Source organism: Coregonus lavaretus, assembly GCF_964263955.1.
Source record: "Coregonus lavaretus genome assembly, contig: SUPER_35_unloc_1, whole genome shotgun sequence".
In the NCBI taxonomy this organism is placed as follows: domain Eukaryota; kingdom Metazoa; phylum Chordata; class Actinopteri; order Salmoniformes; family Salmonidae; genus Coregonus; species Coregonus lavaretus.
Window position 1 is genome coordinate 1,546,664 of NW_028167181.1, and position 20,252 is coordinate 1,566,915.

Below are 20,252 nucleotides of genomic sequence, written 5' to 3' on the forward strand. Positions count from 1 at the left end.
AAAGGACACCAGAAACAAAATTGTAGACCTGCACCAGGCTGGGAAGACTGAATATGCAATAGGTAAGCAGCTTGGTTTGAAGAAATCAACTGTGGGAGCAATTATTAGGAAATGGAAGACATACAAGACCACTGATAATCTCCCTCGATCTGGGGCTCCACGCAAGATCTCACCCCGTGGGGTCAAAATGATCACAAGAACGGTGAGCAAAAATCCCAGAACCACACGGGGGGACCTAGTGAATGACCTGCAGAGAGCTGGGACCAAAGTAACAAAGCCTACCGTCAGTAACACACTACGCCGCCAGGGACTCAAATCCTGCAGTGCCAGATGTGTCCCCCTGCTTAAGCCAGTACATGTCCAGGCCCGTCTGAAGTTTGCTAGAGTGCATTTGGATGATCCAGAAGAGGATTGGGAGAATGTCATATGGTCAGATGAAACCAAAATAGAACTTTTTGGTCAAAACTCAACTCGTCGTGTTTGGAGGACAAAGAATGCTGAGTTGCATCCAAAGAACACCATACCTACTGTGAAGCATGGGGGTGGAAACATCATGCTTTGGGGCTGTTTTTCTGCAAAGGGACCAGGACGACTGATCCGTGTAAAGGAAAGAATGAATGGGGCCATGTATCGTGAGATTTTGAGTGAAACCCTCCTTCCATCAGCAAGGGCATTGAAGATGAAACGTGGCTGGGTCTTTCAGCATGACAATGATCCCAAACACACCGCCCGGGCAACGAAGGCGTGGCTTCGTAAGAAGCATTTCAAGGTCCTGGAGTGGCCTAGCCAGTCTCCAGATCTCAACCCCATAGAAAATCTTTGGAGGGAGTTGAAAGTCCGTGTTGCCCAGCGACAACCCCAAAACATCACTGCTCTAGAGGAGATCTGCATGGAGGAATGGGCCAAAATACCAGCAACAGTGTGTGAAAACCTTGTGAAGACTTACAGAAAACGTTTGACCTGTGTCATTGCCAACAAAGGGTATATAAGAAAGTATTGAGAAACTTTTGTTATTGACCAAATACTTATTTTCCACCATAATTTGCAAATAAATTCATTAAAAATCCTACAATGTGATTTTCTGGATTATTTTTTCTCATTTTGTCTGTCATAGTTGACGTGTACCTATGATGAAAATTACAGGCCTCTCTCATCTTTTTAAGTGGGAGAACCTGCACAATTGGTGGCTGACTAAATACTTTTTCCCCCACTGTATGTCTCACTTTCTTCTTAGGTCTCACGGTCTTCCTAAATCTCACTGTCCCTTGGCCCTTCTCTTGCTCTCTTTGTTTAGACTTTATCTCTCTCTCTCTCTCTCTCTCTCTCTCTCTCTCTCTCTCTCTCTCTCTCTCTCTCTCTCTCTCTCCCCATCTCTCTCCCCATCTCTCTCCCCATCTCTCTCTCTTTCTTTCCCTATATACCCACTGTATACATTTCAAATGGATGATTGTTCTGCCCTTGACTCAATGTCCTATTAACTCAATGAAACCCATTGTACCAACTACCAGACAGGTTAATATCCCTGACCTCTCTTTGTCCCCTGATAGGCGTATGATATTCATAGCCAAAATATGCTTAGCCTACTGTATGCATAATAAAGTAGGTCGAGGGAGAGTGGTTTTAACATATGTTTTATGTTAATGAGTGGTATTCAAATGCTTATGATAATGTAACAAGCAACATACCCATGTTATTAAAAGGCAAAACTCAGCCCAGCTGTAGAAATAATTTATATACATCTCAGACTGTATATTTACTGTAAACTATTTTAAAATATTAGTTTGATTAAACAAAATGGATGAACACTTAAATCCCATGACGATTAAAATTGATGTTCATCGATTTGCACTAGACTGATGTAGTAATTTTGACCTGTGTTGTTGATGAGAATACTTATCAAACCACGGCACCATCTTGATGCATTAGCTCACCAGGGAAATCACCTGCTTTTGTATGGTAACTGTAACATCTCACAGCCATATGTCAATGCCCATTGTTATTGATGAAGCCGGGCAACAGGTAAATCAAATAGAGGTAAATCAACTAGAGTTCATTTTAGTAATGCTGCCTTTCTCCCCTCGCGTTCAGCTTTGAGGGATGAAGCTTCTTGAGGTCAAATATTCATTAAGGTCCCAAAGAAGCCCACCTATCATATGCATAGATTCACACACCAGCCTTTTGAATGTGAGACCATGGAGAGAAGGGACCTGGTAGATTTATAACATACAGTACAGCTCAAAGCATGGAAGGGGAAAACATCATTTATATCTGCACTATAAAAACCACTGAGAGTGAAGCCAGAGTGAAAACATAAATGCATAAACGTCCCTCATATGTCATTTATGCTACACATTTCCCCACTCATAATTAATGTAGGTTGCTCAAGCCTCATATTTAATGTGTAAATCATTAGCTATAACTCTCTAAAGTGTAATCCTCAAGCACCCGTCTGGCCATCTGAATGTTTTTACAGCATCCACCACAGAACACTTGTCATGTTGCGACTAGTATCTTCACTATCAAACCCTTCTGTTAAGCCGTTGTGAACTGACTATCTAGCTTGGCAGTGCTTAAACAGTGTCAACAGGATTTTTTTTCAATCTCACCTGTACCGTGGAAAGACATTGTACTGTACAGGCTGCATGGATGATTACCAGTTATGTAACAATATTTGACGCAATTGCACAGCGGGAGTAGGCTACAATACCTCTTTGTCACAGGATTACCTGCATATCTTCCTACTGTCTGTATAAGCCAATGGAGAGACAGGGATATACCTGTACCAGGAAGTCAGAACAGAGGCCTATTCAGGGCCCTGGTTTAGAGGCGTCGCTGTATCCTGCCAAGGCATTTCAGCCCTTTGTGCAAAGTCATGGATAGTTATCTTTCACATGCACAAAAGGAAACTCATGCAAAGATTAAAGGAAACAAACAATAATATCAGATCCTAGTTATTCCCAAAAACTTGGTCGCATACTCGTGATACCAGACCACAGTGTACAGTTTATATGGTGTAAGTAAGCAATAGCCTACTTTAAGGGGTTCCACTAATTGTGTCTCTCTCTCCTCTCTCCCCCTCCTCTAGGTGCTGGCCACGGGGCTGAGCGGTCTGTACTCGTCTCTGCCCACCAAGCTGGAGGTGCCCGGTGAGGAGTGGCACTGCCTCCGCAGAGATGACTGGCTACAGATGCCCACCCTGGTCCAGTTCCTCAACTCACTGGAGTTCTGCAATGCAGTCATTCAGGTGTCTCACCCCAGCATCAGGGACCAGCTGGTCAGCTACATCTACAATGGCTTTCTGGTGCCTGTGTTGGCACCGGCCCTCCACAAGGTCAGTATAAACACAGCATGGATCTCATAGTATTACATTCACCATTCCAGATCAATGTCAGATCAGTCACTACTTCCAGGAAGATTGGAAGGAAGGATGCAACGTATCTGTATCCATCCCACTGATGGTTGTGTGTGTTTCTCTCTAGCTGACCCTGGAGGAGGTGATGACCACCACGGCCTATCTGGACCTGTTTGTGCGGTCGGTGTCGGAGCCGGTCCTGCTGCAGACCTTCCTCTCCTTCATCCTCCTCCACCGCCACGAGAACGTCCACATCCTGGACACGCTGGTCAGCCGCATCAACACACCCTTCCAGGTAACTTCCACATCCTGGACACGCTGGTCAGCCACATCAACACACCCTTCCAGGTAACTTCCACATCCTGGACACGCTGGTCAGCCACATCAATACACCCTTCCAGGTAACTTCCACATCCTGGACACGCTGGTCAGCCGCATCAACACACCCTTCCAGGTAACTTCCACATCCTGGACACGCTGGTCAGCCGCATCAACACACCCTTCCAGGTAACTTCCACATCCTGGACACGCTGGTCAGCCGCATCAACACACACTTCCAGGTAACTTCCACATCCTGGACACGCTGGTCAGCCACATCAACACACCCTTCCAGGTAACTTCCACATCCTGGACACGCTGGTCAGCCACATCAACACACCCTTCCAGGTAACTTCCACATCCTGGACACGCTGGTCAGCCACATCAACACACCCTTCCAGGTAACTTCCACATCCTGGACACGATGGTCAGCCACATCAACACACCCTTCCAGGTAATGTGTGTGGTTGTGTCAACAACCCTTTTCAGATCCGGGAGCCTTCGTGCTAGCACACATAAATACACACAAACACACACATACAGTTACAAAACGTATTGAGTACTGTGCATATATCAACCTAGAGTCTCCTAGTAACACAGGAGTAGTCGCCAGGTTAAATCTAAATCCAGGCCGCCTCAACCTGACGTAAATTAGGAGCTTTAGAAAGTTGTCTGTGAATCTTTCTGCTATGCTGTGTGAGTCATGTTTTTAAAAAATGGAGACTTGTTTTGTAGATAAATAGTTTGCCCTGAAGCCCCGTTTCCTAATAATTGAAAGTAATATTTAAAATGTAAATATCAAAGAGAGCAGATTGTTGCCATGGAAGTGCGCAATAACTATATAATTAGTCGATGGACTGATAATACAAGGCCAGTAAATATTAGGAAATGTAATGTCTAGTTCAAACAGTTTTGGGGGAAATTGCTGGAAAGGCTTTATTCATTACCATCAAACAGGGGCTTGTCAATTGAAACGTTCAAGTGTTCTCTTCACAGGTCTACTCAACTGTGAAAAACGCTCCTGTGCTGCTTTGTACTCTACAGGGTAGAAAACAACACTTCTCTGATACTTGCAGGCCATTTAACATTGATGGTTTGGAAAATGATTTGATGTTTTTAACACCACCACAACAACACAGAGCTGGCTCAAAGAACAGTCTTTTATCTAAAAAAATAAATCTGTTTAAAAGGCCTTGACAGGAAACAGGCCCCAACCCTCATTATTAGAAGCAGGAAGTACTATAGCACTGAACCCAAAACATCCTGTTGGTGAATCGCCCCATTCTAAACCCTCAAATGGACAGACATTTCCCTAAACTTATCATTATTCAGGTGTCAGCAACTCAGACACCTAGGCCTACACCTGTTTCCACACGATTGAACCTAATTAAGACATACACCATGTATAAAACATAACTCAATATGGGCCTAGGGGCACTATTACCTGGTTACATGCCAACTCTGTGAAACTTAAAATACAAGTATCATCAAAAGCTATGACTACAGGCTGTCCATAGTCACTCTGCAACATATGAACAGGTATGATGCCAGGTGCCACAGGCAGCCATTTTGAATTCAGCCTTGGTTATCCCTTACTTGTTAATCCAGCCCTGTGATGCATTCCAGTATTCCAGTCCTCTGAGGCCTTTGTTTCATCATCTTGTGATGTGTTTATCCTCTTGGTGTTTTCCAGCTGGGTACTGTGTCTCTGGCGCTGTTCCAGACTCTCATTGGACTATACTGTGAGGATGTGATGCTGCAGCTCATCTTGAGGTGAGTGTGTGGGGCCTGTTTTCCATGTTCTATGCATGTTAATGATGATGTTATATAAAATATTTGGGGTGTATGATGTCTTTCTCTGTATACCTGCACACACACACACACACACACACACACACACACACACATACACACACATTCAGTTTCTCCTCTCAGCTAAGCCTCATTGTCTTACTGTAAATCACGGTACAGCTAATTGGTTTATAATGTGATGAGCCTTTACTCCGCTTTTACTCCTTAACACCCAAATACAGACCCATCTGCCTTCTTGGTACAACCACAACCCCCCGTCCTCCTCCTCTCCCAACCCCAGTCTCAGTTCCCCCTGCTGGGGCTGCCTAACAGGATCTACCCCCCTCCTCTGGTTCTCCAGGTACCTGATCCCCTGTAATCACATGATGCTGAGCCAGAGACGCGTGGTGAAGGAGAGAGACTGCTACTCTGTGTCGGCCGCTAAGATCCTGGCGCTCACACCCTCCTGCTGCTCCCCCGAACACAGCCCCCCACCCCTCAGACAGCTGGACTCCATCCTCTGGTCAAAGGGCACAGACAACAGTCCTAACACTGGCACCATGGGTAAGATAGGTTCACTGGAGATTTATAGCTGGTTCTGTACTTTATATATGCCTATCACTAGGGCAAGACAGTGTAACATGCTACATGCAGAAGTAAAGTGGAATTAACCCCCTATTTAACCAGTTGCTTAGTATTTGACTTGATATTTTGAATGCCTCAATGGTTCTCAGAGAATAAACTGTTACTTCTGAAGGATTTAAACAGTGCATTTCGATTTTAACAATGGGTTTCATTATGATTATAGGTCGAGAGATAGACAATCTAGTTTCCTTTGTTTCAAGTGGCCTGAATATTTGTGTTTGGGATTTTAGGCCATGTGCTGCAGCTTAGTCTGAGTAGACGAAACGAATTAAGATCACATTTGATCCTAATCTGATTCACCCTTCCCTCTCTTCTGTGTTCACAATCACAGCTTCAATGAGCTCTACGCTGATCCAAAGTCTTCCACACACAGAAAGTTCCTTTACTGAGTTGCGACTAGTCATAAGATTGTTGGTGGCGAGCGCTTTGACCTCATTTGTGGTGGTGGTATTTACCAAAAACCAACAAAACACAAACCACACAGCCAAAGTTTTTGAACTGTCTAGATGTCCATGATACAGCCCATCACCTTGGCAATGGAACATGATATAGTACAACAGGGTTCGGCAACAGGTGCCCAGCGGGACAAAATCGGGACGCAATATATTTTTTTGGGCTCCCCAAATTATAGTCATAATGCATTATTCCTATCCATTTACTACTTATCAAGAGTCATTCAAACATCTATCAGTTATGGTTCTGTATGATCTTTACATTAAATGTTGTCAGATTAATAACATAAGAGGCCTTATTAAAAAGTGTTTTATCAACTCATGAAATCTCCTGCTGCTGAAGTAAATTTAATCAGTTTAGCCTCCTGTGGTTAATTGTCAACATCATTAGTTCGCAGCGCATTGTGCCAGCCAGGATTAGTAAAATTATTAATCACACTGACTTGTTCTGTTCCCTATCTGTCTGTCTATCTCTCTGTCTATCTGCCTGTCTATCTGTATGTGTCATGACTTTACTTCTTGTACCCTGCAAGTAACTGAATGTGCGCACACTACTTTAACATATTTATCATACTGACTTATGCTGTCTGTCTGTCTGTCTGTCTGTCTGTCTGTCTGTCTGTCTGTCTGTCTGTCTGTCTGTCTGTCTGTCTGCCTGCCTGCCTGTCTCGTCTGTCTGTCTGCCTGTCTCGTCTGTCTGTCGCTCTGTCTGTCTGTCTGTCTGTCTGTCTGTCTGTCTGTCTGTCTCTCACTGTTAGATACATTATTGACTTGTAGTGCTCCCTATCTGTCTGTATTTCAGAGACGGAGGAGACCGAGGATGGCTCGGGCTACTCCTGCGTCATCGGCTCTGAGATCTACCTGGACGTCAGCTACCTGCACTACCTCTACAATGCCCGCCTGGGCATCAGCAGCTGTACCCGGGCCTGCCAGGTGTGGTCTGCCCCCTACGATGGAGAGGACCCCCCTCCAGAGGAGTACCAGCCCAGTGCCCTGGAGGAGGCAGGGGCCAGGGGGCGCCAAGCCCAGACGGTCAACCCCAAGAAGTCACATCCACATCCACGGCCTCATCCCCCCTGCCCACCCCAGACCACAGACCCAGCCCCTACTAATCAACTAGAGCTGGAGTGGGACGATAGTTATGATGCCGGTCCGGTGGTGTCCCCCGAGGCTGCTGCTGCTGAGAGTAGTAGACCTCCACAGCCGCCTGCAGCCGAGCCACCCAAACACATCCAGGAGATGAGGAGGACTGCCATCATGCTGGTTAAGGGTTCCTACATAGAGGAGTCCGACTTCCAGGATGATGTCATGGTCTACGACCTTGTGGCAAAGAAGGACGCCCGCGATACTGTGGATCGGCGCAGACCCAGCAGGGAGACACAACCGGAATCTGAAATGGACTCAGAATTTAACCTTGAGGAGGACGATTTCAAAGAATCCAGTCTGCAGGAGAAGGATGAGGTCCCCCTCAGCAATGGCCTGAGTCTTCCACTCCATCCCACCAACATGGAGGTCACAAAGGGGTCAAAGGAGGTCAAAGGTCATGTTGCGGACCATAACTCCAACCTCCAGAGCCCCTCGGCTACTGAGGTGGGGGACGACCTCATGGGTCAATATGAGGAGCTGATTCGTACGCTGGGCAGTGGCGAGGTCGGGGCTGAGACCGGGGGGAGCAGCCTTGTGAAAACGGCGGACAAAGAGTTCCGGAATCCTGTTGTCACCCCCATGGAGGAGGACGAGGTGGACTTCAGCTCCTTCTCTATGGATACGCCAGAGCTGGAGAAACAGCAGTCGTCCCTGTTTGGGACCAAGCTCTGCAGTGGGAGCACTAGGAGTCATTCGGTGCCTTTTACAGGTAAGATAAAAACAACACTTTCTGAGAAATAAAAGCCTTAACTATTGTACATCAAGGTTTTGTACAATATCTTCACCAGGTTTGAAGGTCATCTCTCTAACACGTGTGAATAATTTGCTGAAGAATCACAACGTGGTGGCTCTTAGCCTTGGTTCTCTCTCTCTTCCTGTGTAGATTGAAGTTTTATCTGTCTTACTTGAAGGCTTATTCTTGATCTTTAACCAGGTTTGACAGTCTGAGTAAAGAATCTTTCTCTCTTCCTGTGTAGATTGAAGTTTTATCTGTCTTACTTTAAGGCTTATTCTTGATCTTTAACCAGGTTTGACAGTCTGAGTAAAGACTCTCTTTCTCTCTCCCTGTAGGGCCATTTGTCAGTGTGCTGTTGTCCCGTCTGGAGAACATGCTGGATAACTCTCTCCATGTCAACCTCCTGCTGACTGGTATACTGGCCCAGCTGGCTGCCTACCCCCAGCCTCTGCTGCAATCCTTCCTCCTCAACACCAACATGGTGTTCCAGCCCAGCGTACGCTCACTCTATCAGGTACAGAGAGTGTGTGTGTGTGTGTGACTGTGACTGTCACCAGCCAAGTGTCCGATCCCGCTCCTAGATTCCAATAATTCTGTCACTTTCAGTCTGTCTGAAACACAGTCCTACTGTTAAGATACTCACCATAGACACTGCAATGCACTCCTACTCAAAAGAGTGACACAAGTCTCTCAGTAAACATTTCACTCAGTTCCATTTAGTAAGCATTAGAGGTGTAAAAACGTCCAAAAAAACACTGTTTGCTTTTCTCCATCAGCGCTCTGAGCTGTTTAAACCTCTGGAGACTAGACAGACAACCTGTTAGAAGTTAGAGAGGAGGGATCCGTTATGAATAGTATTAGTTAGAGAGGAGGTTATGAATACTATGGTTACGTCCCAAATGGCACCTTATCCCCTATATAATGCACTACTTTTAACCAGAGTCTTATGGACCCTGGTCAAAAGTGGTGCACTATATTAGGGGATAGGGTGCCATTTGAGACGCTAGGGGATAGGGTGCCATTTGAGACGCAGACTATCTGCGAGCGTACACTTAATGTGTCAATGAAAACAGAGTTCATAATGGCTGTGAAACAAGTCTCTAGTGAGACGTTAACACCGTGTTTCTCTCTGCTGCTGGCTGATTCATGCATAATTGAATAGAGGATGTGTAAACAAGTAAATCAAAATGGAATGGGGCCGTTTGAAACCTCGCATTAAAGGGAATGTTTGGATGGGGATGAAAGGGGAAGGCGAGTTGTTGATGTACAAACACTGGGTACTTCATTTTCATTAGGGTCCAGATTAAAAGAGCTGGATTGTTTGTCATGGAGATGAATGCGGTTTGGTTCTCTCATCATCAGTGTGTCCTGTCTTGTTTAATGTCCTTGTTTTGTCTGGTTTATGGCTTTATGTTTTCAATCATGTGAGATGCTTTTATGCAAAAGCTACACGTTTTACACCTGATAGTGTGTATACAGTGGGGAGAACAAGTATTTGATACACTGCCGATTTTGCAGGTTTTCCTACTTACAAAGCATGTAGAGGTCTGTAATTTGTATCATAGGTACACTTCAACTGTGAGAGACGGAATCTAAAACAAAAATCCAGAAAATCACATTGTATGATTTTTAAGTAATTAATTTGCATTTTATTGCATGACATAAGTATTTGATACATCAGAAAAGCAGAACTTAATATTTGGTACAGAAACCTTTGTTTGCAATTACAGAGATCATACGTTTCCTGTAGGTCTTGACCAGGTTTGCACACACTGCAGCAGGGATTTTGGCCCACTCCTCCATACAGACCTTCTCCAGATCCTTCAGGTTTCAGGGCTGTCGCTGGGCAATACGGACTTTCAGCTCCCTCCAAAGATTTTCTATTGGGTTCAGGTCTGGAGACTGGCTAGGCCACTCCAGGACCTTGAGATGCTTCTTACGGAGCCACTCCTTAGTTGCCCTGGCTGTGTGTTTCGGGTCGTTGTCATGCTGGAAGACCCAGCCACAACCCATCTTCAATGCTCTGACTGAGGGAAGGAGGTTGTTGGCCAAGATCTTGCGATACATGGCCCCATCCATCCTCCCCTCAATACGGTGCAGTCGTCCTGTCCCCTTTGCAGAAAAGCATCCCCAAAGAATGATGTTTCCACCTCCATGCTTCACAGTTGGGATGGTGTTCTTGGGGTTGTACTCATCCTTCTTCTTCCTCCAAACACGGCGAGTGGAGTTTAGACCAAAAAGCTATATTTTTGTCTCATCAGACCACATGACCTTCTCCCATTCCTCCTCTGGATCATCCAGATGGTCATTGGCAAACTTCAGACGGGCCTGGACATGCGCTGGCTTGAGCAGGGGGACCTTGCGTGCACTGCAGGATTTTAATCCATGACGGCGTAGTGTGTTACTAATGGTTTTCTTTGAGACTGTGGTCCCAGCTCTCTTCAGGTCATTGACCAGGTCCTGCCGTGTAGTTCTGGGCTGATCCCTCACCTTCCTTATGATCATTGATGCCCCACGAGGTGAGATCTTGCATGGAGCCCCAGACCGAGGGTGATTGACCGTCAACTTGAACTTCTTCCATTTTCTAATAATTGCGCCAACAGTTGTTGCCTTCTCACCAAGCTGCTTGCCTATTGTCCTGTAGCCCATCCCAGCCTTGTGCAGGTCTACAATTTTATCCCTGATGTCCTTACACAGCTCTCTGGTCTTGGCCATTGTGGAGAGGTTGGAGTCTGTTTGATTGAGTGTGTGGACAGGTGTCTTTTATACAGGTAATGAGTTCAAACAGGTGCAGTTAATACAGGTAATGAGTGGAGAACAGGAGGGCTTCTTAAAGAAAAACTAACAGGTCTGTGAGAGCCGGAATTCTTACTGGTTGGTAGGTGATCAAATACTTATGTCATGCAATAAAATGCAAATTAATTACTTAAAAATCATACAATGTGATTTTCTGGATTTTTGTTTTAGATTCCGTATCTCACAGTTGAAGTGTACCTATGATAAAATTACAGACCTTTACATGCTTTGGAAGTAGGAAAACCTGCAAAATCGGCAGTGTATCAAATACTTGTTCTCCCCACTGTATCAATACTCTTGGCATCGAATACGTAAAGCGTATTGGCTTAATTCAGTCAAAACAAATGTAAACTTTCTTTGATAAGGCATCTTGCGCTGTGGAAATGCAATGATTGGATTCATTTTTCTCAATAGACCAATAAAATGTTTCCTGTGTGCAAAAAAAACAACGTAATTAAGCATGGTTACCTCATTGATCCACCATCTTGTTTCAATGTAAGCTCGCGAGATCAGGATAGTCGAACGAGACTAACTCATTGTAGCTTTAATAAAATATTTATCCTGTACCCTCCGTGCTCTGGCAGTAAAGTCTTCACACCCCTTTACTTTTTCCGCATTTTGATGCGTTACAGCCTGAATTTAAAATGGATTAAATTGAGATTTTGTGTCACTGATCTACACAAAATACCCCATAATATCAAAGTGGAATTTTATTAGTAGAACATTTTCAAAAGTAATAAAAAATTAAAAGCTGTATTGAGTCAATAAGTATTCAACCCCTTTGTTATGGCAAGCCTAAATAAGTTCAGGAGTATAAATGTGCTTAACAAATCACATAATAAGTTGCATGGACTCATTCTGTGTTCAATAATAGTGGTTAACATGATTTTTGAATGACTACCCCAAACATACAATTATCTGTAAGGTCGCTCAATCGAGTAATGAATTTCAAGCACAGATTCAAAGACCAGGGAGGTTTTTCAATGCCTCGCAAAGAAGGGCATTGATTGGTAGATCAAAAAAGCAGATGTTGAATATCCCATTGAGCATGGTGACGTTATTAATTAGGCTTTGGATGGTGTATCAATATACCCAGTCACTACAAAACTACAGGTGTCCTTCCTAACTCAGTTGCCGAAGAGGAAGGAAACTGCTCAGTGATTTCACAATGAGGCCAATGGTGATTTTAAAACAGTTACAGAGTTTAATGGTTGTGATATGAGAAGGCTGAGGATAGATCAACAACATTGTAGTTACTCCACAATACTAACCTAAATGACAGAGTAAAAAGAAAGAACCTTGTACAGAATAAAACATATTCCAAAACATGCATTCAGTTTGCAACAAGACACTTAAGTTATACTGCAAAAAATGTGGCAAAGAAAGGAACATTTTGTCCTGAATACAAAGCGTTATGTTTGGGGCAAATTCGACTGAGTACCACTCTTCATATTTTCAAGCATGGTGGTGGCTGCATCATGTTATGGGTATGCTTGTCATCTGCAAGGACTAGGGAGTTTTTTAGGATAAAAATAAACGGAATACAGCTAAGCATAGGCAAAATCCTAGAGGAAAACCTGGTTCAGTCTTCTTTCCAACAGACACTGGGAGACTAATTCACCTTTTAGCAGGACAATAAAAAAAAACACAAGGCAAAATCTACACTGGAGTTGCTTACCAAGACGACATTGAATGTTCCTGAGTGGCCGAGTTACAGTTTTAACTTTAAATCGGTTTGAAAATCTATGGCAAGACTTGAAAATGACTTTCTAGCAATGATCAACAACCAACTTGACAGAGCTTGAATATTTTTTTAAATAATGGGCAAATATTGTACAATTCAGATGTGCAAAGCTATTAGAGACTTACCCAGAAAGACTTCCAACTGTATTTGCTGCCAAAGGTGTTTCTAACATGTATTGTCTCAGTGGGTGAATACTTATCTAATCAAGATGTATTAGTGTTTTATTTTTCATATTTTTGTTTATAAATGTTAACATTTTTCTAACACTTTGACATTAGAGTATTTTGTGTAGATCGTTGACCAAAAATGACAATGAAATCAATTTTAATCCCACTTTGTAACACAACAAAATTTGGAAAAAGTGTGAATACTTTCTGAAGACACTGTATTTCCCTTAAAAATGCCTACTGTTCAATTACTGTCTGATGTTCAACTGATGTTACTATGTACAGTGGGGGAAAAAAGTATTTAGTCAGCCACCAATTGTGCAAGTTCTCCCACTTAAAAAGATGAGAGAGGCCTGTAATTTTCATCATAGGTACACGTCAACTATGACAGACAAAATGAGGAAAAGAAATCCAGAAAATCACATTGTAGGATTTTTAATGAATTTATTTGCAAATTATGGTGGAAAATAAGTATTTGGTCAATAACAAAAGTTTCTCAATACTTTGTTATATACCCTTTGTTGGCAATGACACAGGTCAAACGTTTTCTGTAAGTCTTCACAAGGTTTTCACACACTGTTGCTGGTATTTTGGCCCATTCCTCCATGCAGATCTCCTCTAGAGCAGTGATGTTTTGGGGCTGTCGCTGGGCAACACAGACTTTCAACTCCCTCCAAAGATTTTCTATGGGGTTGAGATCTGGAGACTGGCTAGGCCACTCCAGGACCTTGAAATGCTTCTTACGAAGCCACTCCTTCGTTGCCCGGGCGGTGTGTTTGGGATCATCGTCATGCTGAAAGACCAAGCCACGTTTCATCTTCAATGCCCTTGCTGATGGAAGGAGGTTTTCACTCAAAATCTCACGATACATGGCCCCATTCATTCTTTCCTTTACACGGATCAGTCGTCCTGGTCCCTTTGCAGAAAAACAGCCCCAAAGCATGATGTTTCCACCCCCATGCTTCACAGTAGGTATGGTGTTCTTTGGATGCAACTCAGCTTTCTTTGTCCTCCAAACACGACGAGTTGAGTTTTTACCAAAAAGTTATATTTTAGTTTCATCTGACCATATGACATTCTCCCAATCCTCTTCTGGATCATCCAAATGCACTCTAGCAAACTTCAGACGGGCCTGGACATGTACTGGCTTAAGCAGGGAGACACGTCTGGCACTGCAGGATTTGAGTCCCTGGCGGCGTAGTGTGTTACTGATGGTAGGCTTTGTTACTTTGGTCCCAGCTCTCTGCAGGTCATTCACTAGGTCCCCCCGTGTGGTTCTGGGATTTTTGCTCACCGTTCTTGTGATCATTTTGACCCCACGGGGTGAGATCTTGCGTGGAGCCCCAGATCGAGGGAGATTATCAGTGGTCTTGTATGTCTTCCATTTCCTAATAATTGCTCCCACAGTTGATTTCTTCAAACCAAGCTGCTTACCTATTGCAGATTCAGTCTTCCCAGCCTGGTGCAGGTCTACAATTTTGTTTCTGGTGTCCTTTGACAGCTCTTTGGTCTTGGCCATAGTGGAGTTTGGAGTGTGACTGTTTGAGGTTGTGGACAGGTGTCTTTTATACTGATAACAAGTTCAAACAGGTGCCATTAATACAGGTAATGAGTGGAGGACAGAGGAGCCTCTTAAAGAAGAAGTTACAGGTCTGTGAGAGCCAGAAATCTTGCTTGTTTGTAGGTGACCAAATACTTATTTTCCACCATAATTTGCAAATAAATTCATTAAAAATCCTACAATGTGATTTTCTGGATTTTTTTTCCTCAATTTGTCTGTCATAGTTGACGTGTACCTATGATGAAAATTACAGGCCTCTCTCATCTTTTTTAGTGGGAGAACTTGCACAATTGGTGGCTGACTAAATACTTTTTTTCCCCACTGTATGTGTTTCCATATTAGGTACTAGCCTCCCTTAAGAACCAGATAGAGCAGCAGGCCTCGACCAAGAAGGACTTCCCAGAGCTGATCACCTCCGCCCAGCACTGCCTCCTGGCCAGGGAGAGTTCACTCAAGGGTCAAGGTGAGACTTGATTGACTACAGTACCCATAATGCTCTGTACTACATATACAGTTTCATGTTAGTAAAGATGTTCTGAAACTAACGTGATGGCTTCCCTGCAAGGATACATAAAGTGTTTATAACAACTGTATAACTGTGGACTGTTACTTACTGGTAGTATAAATGTTTTGTTTGAAGAGACGTTGTTCAATGTTGAACTTATTGTGAGTTATCCTATGATCATCATTAGAATGTAATTTAGGTCTGTTTTGTAGCTTATAGACATAGATAGCCAGGTCATTGAGATGAGAATAGAAATAGGCAAAGCTTCCAGAGGATTTGAGGCAATATCCTAGATCAGAAGACCAGTAATTAGCCGTGTAATAACGCTGTTTTCTAATCGCTGCAATGCAATGAAGCACCACTGAAAGATTAAAACTGTATCTGTGCTTAATTTGTGATGTGTTTGGTTCCTCGAGGACTTAGAGAATATATTCAGCTTGGTCTTGTTGTGGGCATGAAGCACTGCAGCAATGGAGAAACAACTCAGGTCCTCCTGATGTTCTTCATCTCATACTTGTCTAGTCTACTGCATTCCCAATGGTTTCTCCCCTCCATTTTATCTGAGAACTTTCTCTCTGAGCAAGGAATGTATTGGTATGAGATTGCATGAGGTTTAAAAAGGAAAATGAGACTGATATAAAAGGGAGAATTTCTTCTTTCAAGTGGGCTAACATGAGCTTGCTACAACGTCCAACTGCAGTTAAATGTTACTTATCCTCTACAGATACAAACAGTGGAGACAGCAGTGAATGTTCCCCTCTGGAGGCAGGAAGGATGATGAAGAGCTCTCCTCCTCCCCAGCCCAAGACCATTTCCCTGGCCAGGACCGAGGTCTTCGCTACCGTCCTCTTCACAGAGTTCCTCAAAGAACTGGCGGCTATTGCACAGGAGCACTCCATACTATCGCACGTCCCTATGGAGGAGTAACGATATAATAACATTGTAATAATGTTATAATAACGTTATTATAATGTTTTAATAATGTTATGGTAATATTGTCTCACAGGGAAGGAGTGAGTGTCTGTCCCTGACCTGTTGTGTCCACTCGGGTCATTTTAAACGTTTTTATAAATACTCTATGAAAATTTTTCATATTTTCCAGCACTACTTGATGAAGAAGACGATACCTCTTGGATTGATTCAATCGTCTTTAATCTCGCTCCCTGAGGTAGTTTTTAAATAGGGTTATATATATATTTGAGGCTAATATATTTTTCCAAACCAATATGTAAAAACGGTGGGCTCTGATGTACAGTAACACATAACTCACAGGAATCTCTCACCGTTGATACCCTCAGACTCATATGTATATGGCTCCGCCCTCAGAGAGTTGTATGCATAGGCCTATGTCACATCCAAGGAGCAGGTCATGTGATTTATAATAACTGACCTACTTTAAGCCTTTGGTGGAAGCCCTGCACCAACCAATAAGAATGCTGAAATGGAAGTTTGGGGCTAATCAACCAAAGACTGAATAGAATGGAACAGGCTGAACGGAACAATGGGAAATCAATGATACACAAAGGATACATAATCTGTCCCTTTAGGCTTTTAGACATACAATATTGCATTCATAAACATCAGTGTACTGCTCTGGTTGCAACAGCCTCTCCAGTGACCAGCTCTAGTTGTCTTGTAGTGATGGCCACCATACAATGGGGACTTACTTATACGTGGCCTTACGGTGGTGCCGTGTCGACACCCTGGGATTGCATGCTGTACTGGATACAATCAGGAGCCTATTTTTCAGGATGTCTCCCTGCGGCGTATTCATCACTAAACAAATCACATTTTATTTGTCACGTGCTCCGTAAACGACAGGTGTAGACTAACAGTGAAATGCTTACTTACGGGCCCTTCCCATCAACACAGAGAGAAAGAAAATAGTGTAATAATAGAAATGTAATAATAAATACACAATGAGTAACTCTAACTTGGCTATAAACGCTAGGTACCAGTTCCGAGTACACTAGAAGCAGCACAATATACTCTACGGGTTAGCGTGTTTGTGTCAAAGTGGGATGCTAGTGGGAATCACATTCATCTCATACTTACTTTAAGAGTTGTTGTACACCATGGCATTCACTAATGTTATGTATCTGGTGGTCATTGTTGTTCAAAGGAGAGGCCTAGTAATTTAGACTTCTATCAAGGTAACTGTACAAAACAAGTTTCCTTGACGCTAAATCAAAGACCTTCTTTGTTCAATAGACATATTTTAATTATGTTATTATGTTTTCAATGCACATTAGATATTCAAGTTAGAAGTTGTTTTTTCAATTTAGGGGTGTACTTAAGGACACTGGGGTCTTCTGACGTCAATTCTCAATACTGCAGTTAACTCCATTTCCCATGGTGCACCAGGTCCTGTCCACTGAATGCACATTATTTATAATGAAATCACTCTAAAAGGAGCTTTCCATATCAGGGTGATGCACTCAATGTTTGTGTCCAAAACGGCACGTTATTTCCTATGTAGTGCACTACTTTTGACTACTGAAATGGTCAAATGTAGTGCACTAAATGGGGTACTGGGGCCATTTGGGAAGCCCTCAATGTCTTAGCCTTATTTTAGTACTGTATGTATATTCTTGTAAAAACATTTTCAAAGAAACAGCACACTATGCAAATCATTATTGATATTTGAGGTATAAGAGTACTTTATTGTGTTTTGTTTTCTAATGGGGATGGGTATTTAATACATAATGTCACAATAATGTAACTGTTTTGTAGAGAGAGGTTCTATTGCCATATTTTTTCACAGAAGTTGTAACTTCAGTTGTTCTGTTTTCTCATTGCTGTGCTTTGTATTAGGGAATGCATGTTTCTTGTATGTTTGGGAAGATTGGAATACATCACTGTTGGTTGGTTCATTGATGATTGGGCATATTCATTTTAGCATTGAGTGTTGGCCAACTCTCACACAGCAGAGGAAGACATGGGTAGCCTGAAATCCAAGCTGAAATGCTCAATTTCACCATTGTTTAAGTTTGAATTCCAGGCTAAGACACGGTCTACCATTAGCAACAAATAAATTGCTTTGATTTTAATTTACTTTGATTTTAAGGTTTTGATTTCAACCAAGGAGGTATTTTGTGACAATGCCTGTCCCTATTAAATTGGTGTGTTAGGGCAGAACTACCTACAAATTGGTGCCTGAATTTTGATTGAATTTCCTCTTGTTGCCTACAGCGTCTACTCTGGGCTAAGCATGGTCATGTTCAGTAGGCACAAAACAGAGCTTATCCAAATAGAAATGCTCTTTTTTTGTTTTCTGTTGCAAAACTTTTTCCTACGGTGCGTCCTAATGAACATTACCCAGGGGATGAATGTGGATGCAGCTGCAAAGGCAAAAATACCACGGTCTGCTTGAACTAGTCCACGAACTGGGCCGATGGACAGTTATGGAACCCATCATTACTTGCCATTGCTAAATTTGGTTATATACTCCATCCATATTTTCTTGTAGTAGAATGTTGTGTGGAGCACATTTATTTCAACCAAATTTAGAGGCACAGTTCTCTTCAGTTGCATAGAGGTTTCATTCCAAAGACAAGTAGTCAGTTTCTCCCTTCCTACAACTATTAGCATCCATTTTAGATGTCAGTGATGACCAAGACCTTGTCAGGTTACTCCAGTGTATATTCTTCTGTTTGTCATTGAAGTCAGAGGCTCCAAGGCATGATTATTTTAATAAATACATTTCTTGTCCAATGAAAACATGTATTAGTGTATTCTTTCTCTATAATACATTTTTATTGAAGAACAGATAAACAAATACTATGTCATGTGTTTTGACTTTTGACAGCTTCACTACCAAACAAAAAATGTGGGCACAATCAAAATTGGACAAGATCAGGACAAAGGCTGCATGTTAGAACCAGGTATAAACAGGGCGAGAGGGGATTTTTTACTAAATGAGGCAAGTGGAGTCCACTGCACAAACCATCCAAAACACAACCACCTCTGGGCGAAAGAAGAGGAAGACAAAATGTCTATTTTCGCTTTACCTCGGCAAAGGTAAAGTAAGATGCAAAGCACAGGGAAAACACATTTTTCCTTCCTCTTCTTTCACCCAGAGGTGGTTGTGTTTTGGATGGTTTGTTCAGTGGACTCCACTTGCCTCATTTAGTAAACAATCCCCTCTCTAGTCCTGTTTATACCTGGTTCTATCATGCAGCCTTTGTCCTGATCTTGTCCAATTTTGATTGTGCCCACATTTTTTTGGACGATTAAAAGATTCATTGTGATGAGATCCAAGTGTAAAACGGACAAGATCAGGACGAATATTAACAGCAGGTATAAACAGGGCTTCTGACAGCCTTTCATCCAGTGACCCAGCTTCTGTTCAAAACTAGGTCATCTTCACAGGCACTCAAACAGAAGCCAGCCACAAAACCCTGTATTTTCTTTATCAAGAAGTCCAATTGTGTTATGTACAATACCTCTTATATAGGTCACTACATACGGCATTCAATAGAAACAAAGGGGGATGAATGGGAGGCAAACACCTACATTACAAGAACTCACATGCACACAGCCAGCCAGTACTGAATTACCGTGATTTGACAAAACCCAATATTCAAGCCATCTGAATGTAAAGAGATGCCTAACTCTAGAGAGCCAAGCACAGAAGGTTAAAGGATAGAGAAAACGCCAATATGTCTCAGTATTGCAGGTTACAGTATGTATCTCCTTCACTTGACAGCCACAAGGTGGCGCTTACTCCTCATGACTACTTCCTCTCTCCCCTCTGACTGAACACTGAACTCTAAATCATTCCTAATCCGATCCATTTTAGAGGGAGTATCAGGAGGTGATACATTGCATATAGTACTTCTGTCCTCCATTGCTCTCCCGATTCATTCCAGTGCTGCCAGACGACAGTGATAAAAAACAGCTAGATTAATTCTGGGACGACTCCCAAACCGCCTGGTAATGGGCCATACCTTTATTAGCTGTGATCTGCCATTGGCGGGTTCAGAGTGTTCCAAACTGCAATCAGATTCCGGAATGTCTCTGCTTAAAGTGTGATTATC

General features: G+C 42.9%; 2 protein-coding genes across 3 annotated transcripts in view; both read left to right on the forward strand.

Annotated features, from left to right (window-relative positions):
- LOC311109952 (FHF complex subunit HOOK-interacting protein 1A-like) overlaps positions 1-18,923 on the forward strand; it is a gene marked incomplete at its 5' end in the record, with an annotated part of 20,080 nt that extends 1,157 nt beyond the window's left edge. The window contains 8 exons of the mRNA XM_084188469.1: positions 3,086-3,331; positions 3,480-3,647; positions 5,364-5,443; positions 5,823-6,025; positions 7,361-8,413; positions 8,776-8,954; positions 15,051-15,171; positions 15,938-18,923. Of these exons, the coding sequence (XP_084044595.1) occupies positions 3,086-3,331; positions 3,480-3,647; positions 5,364-5,443; positions 5,823-6,025; positions 7,361-8,413; positions 8,776-8,954; positions 15,051-15,171; positions 15,938-16,140 (2,253 nt within the window). The 3' untranslated portion in view covers positions 16,141-18,923. The remainder of the gene's footprint in view (positions 1-3,085; positions 3,332-3,479; positions 3,648-5,363; positions 5,444-5,822; positions 6,026-7,360; positions 8,414-8,775; positions 8,955-15,050; positions 15,172-15,937) is intronic.
- Positions 1-20,252, forward strand: part of tmem154 (transmembrane protein 154) — a 633,868-nt gene that overhangs the window by 103,812 nt on the left and 509,804 nt on the right. The window lies entirely within an intron of this gene.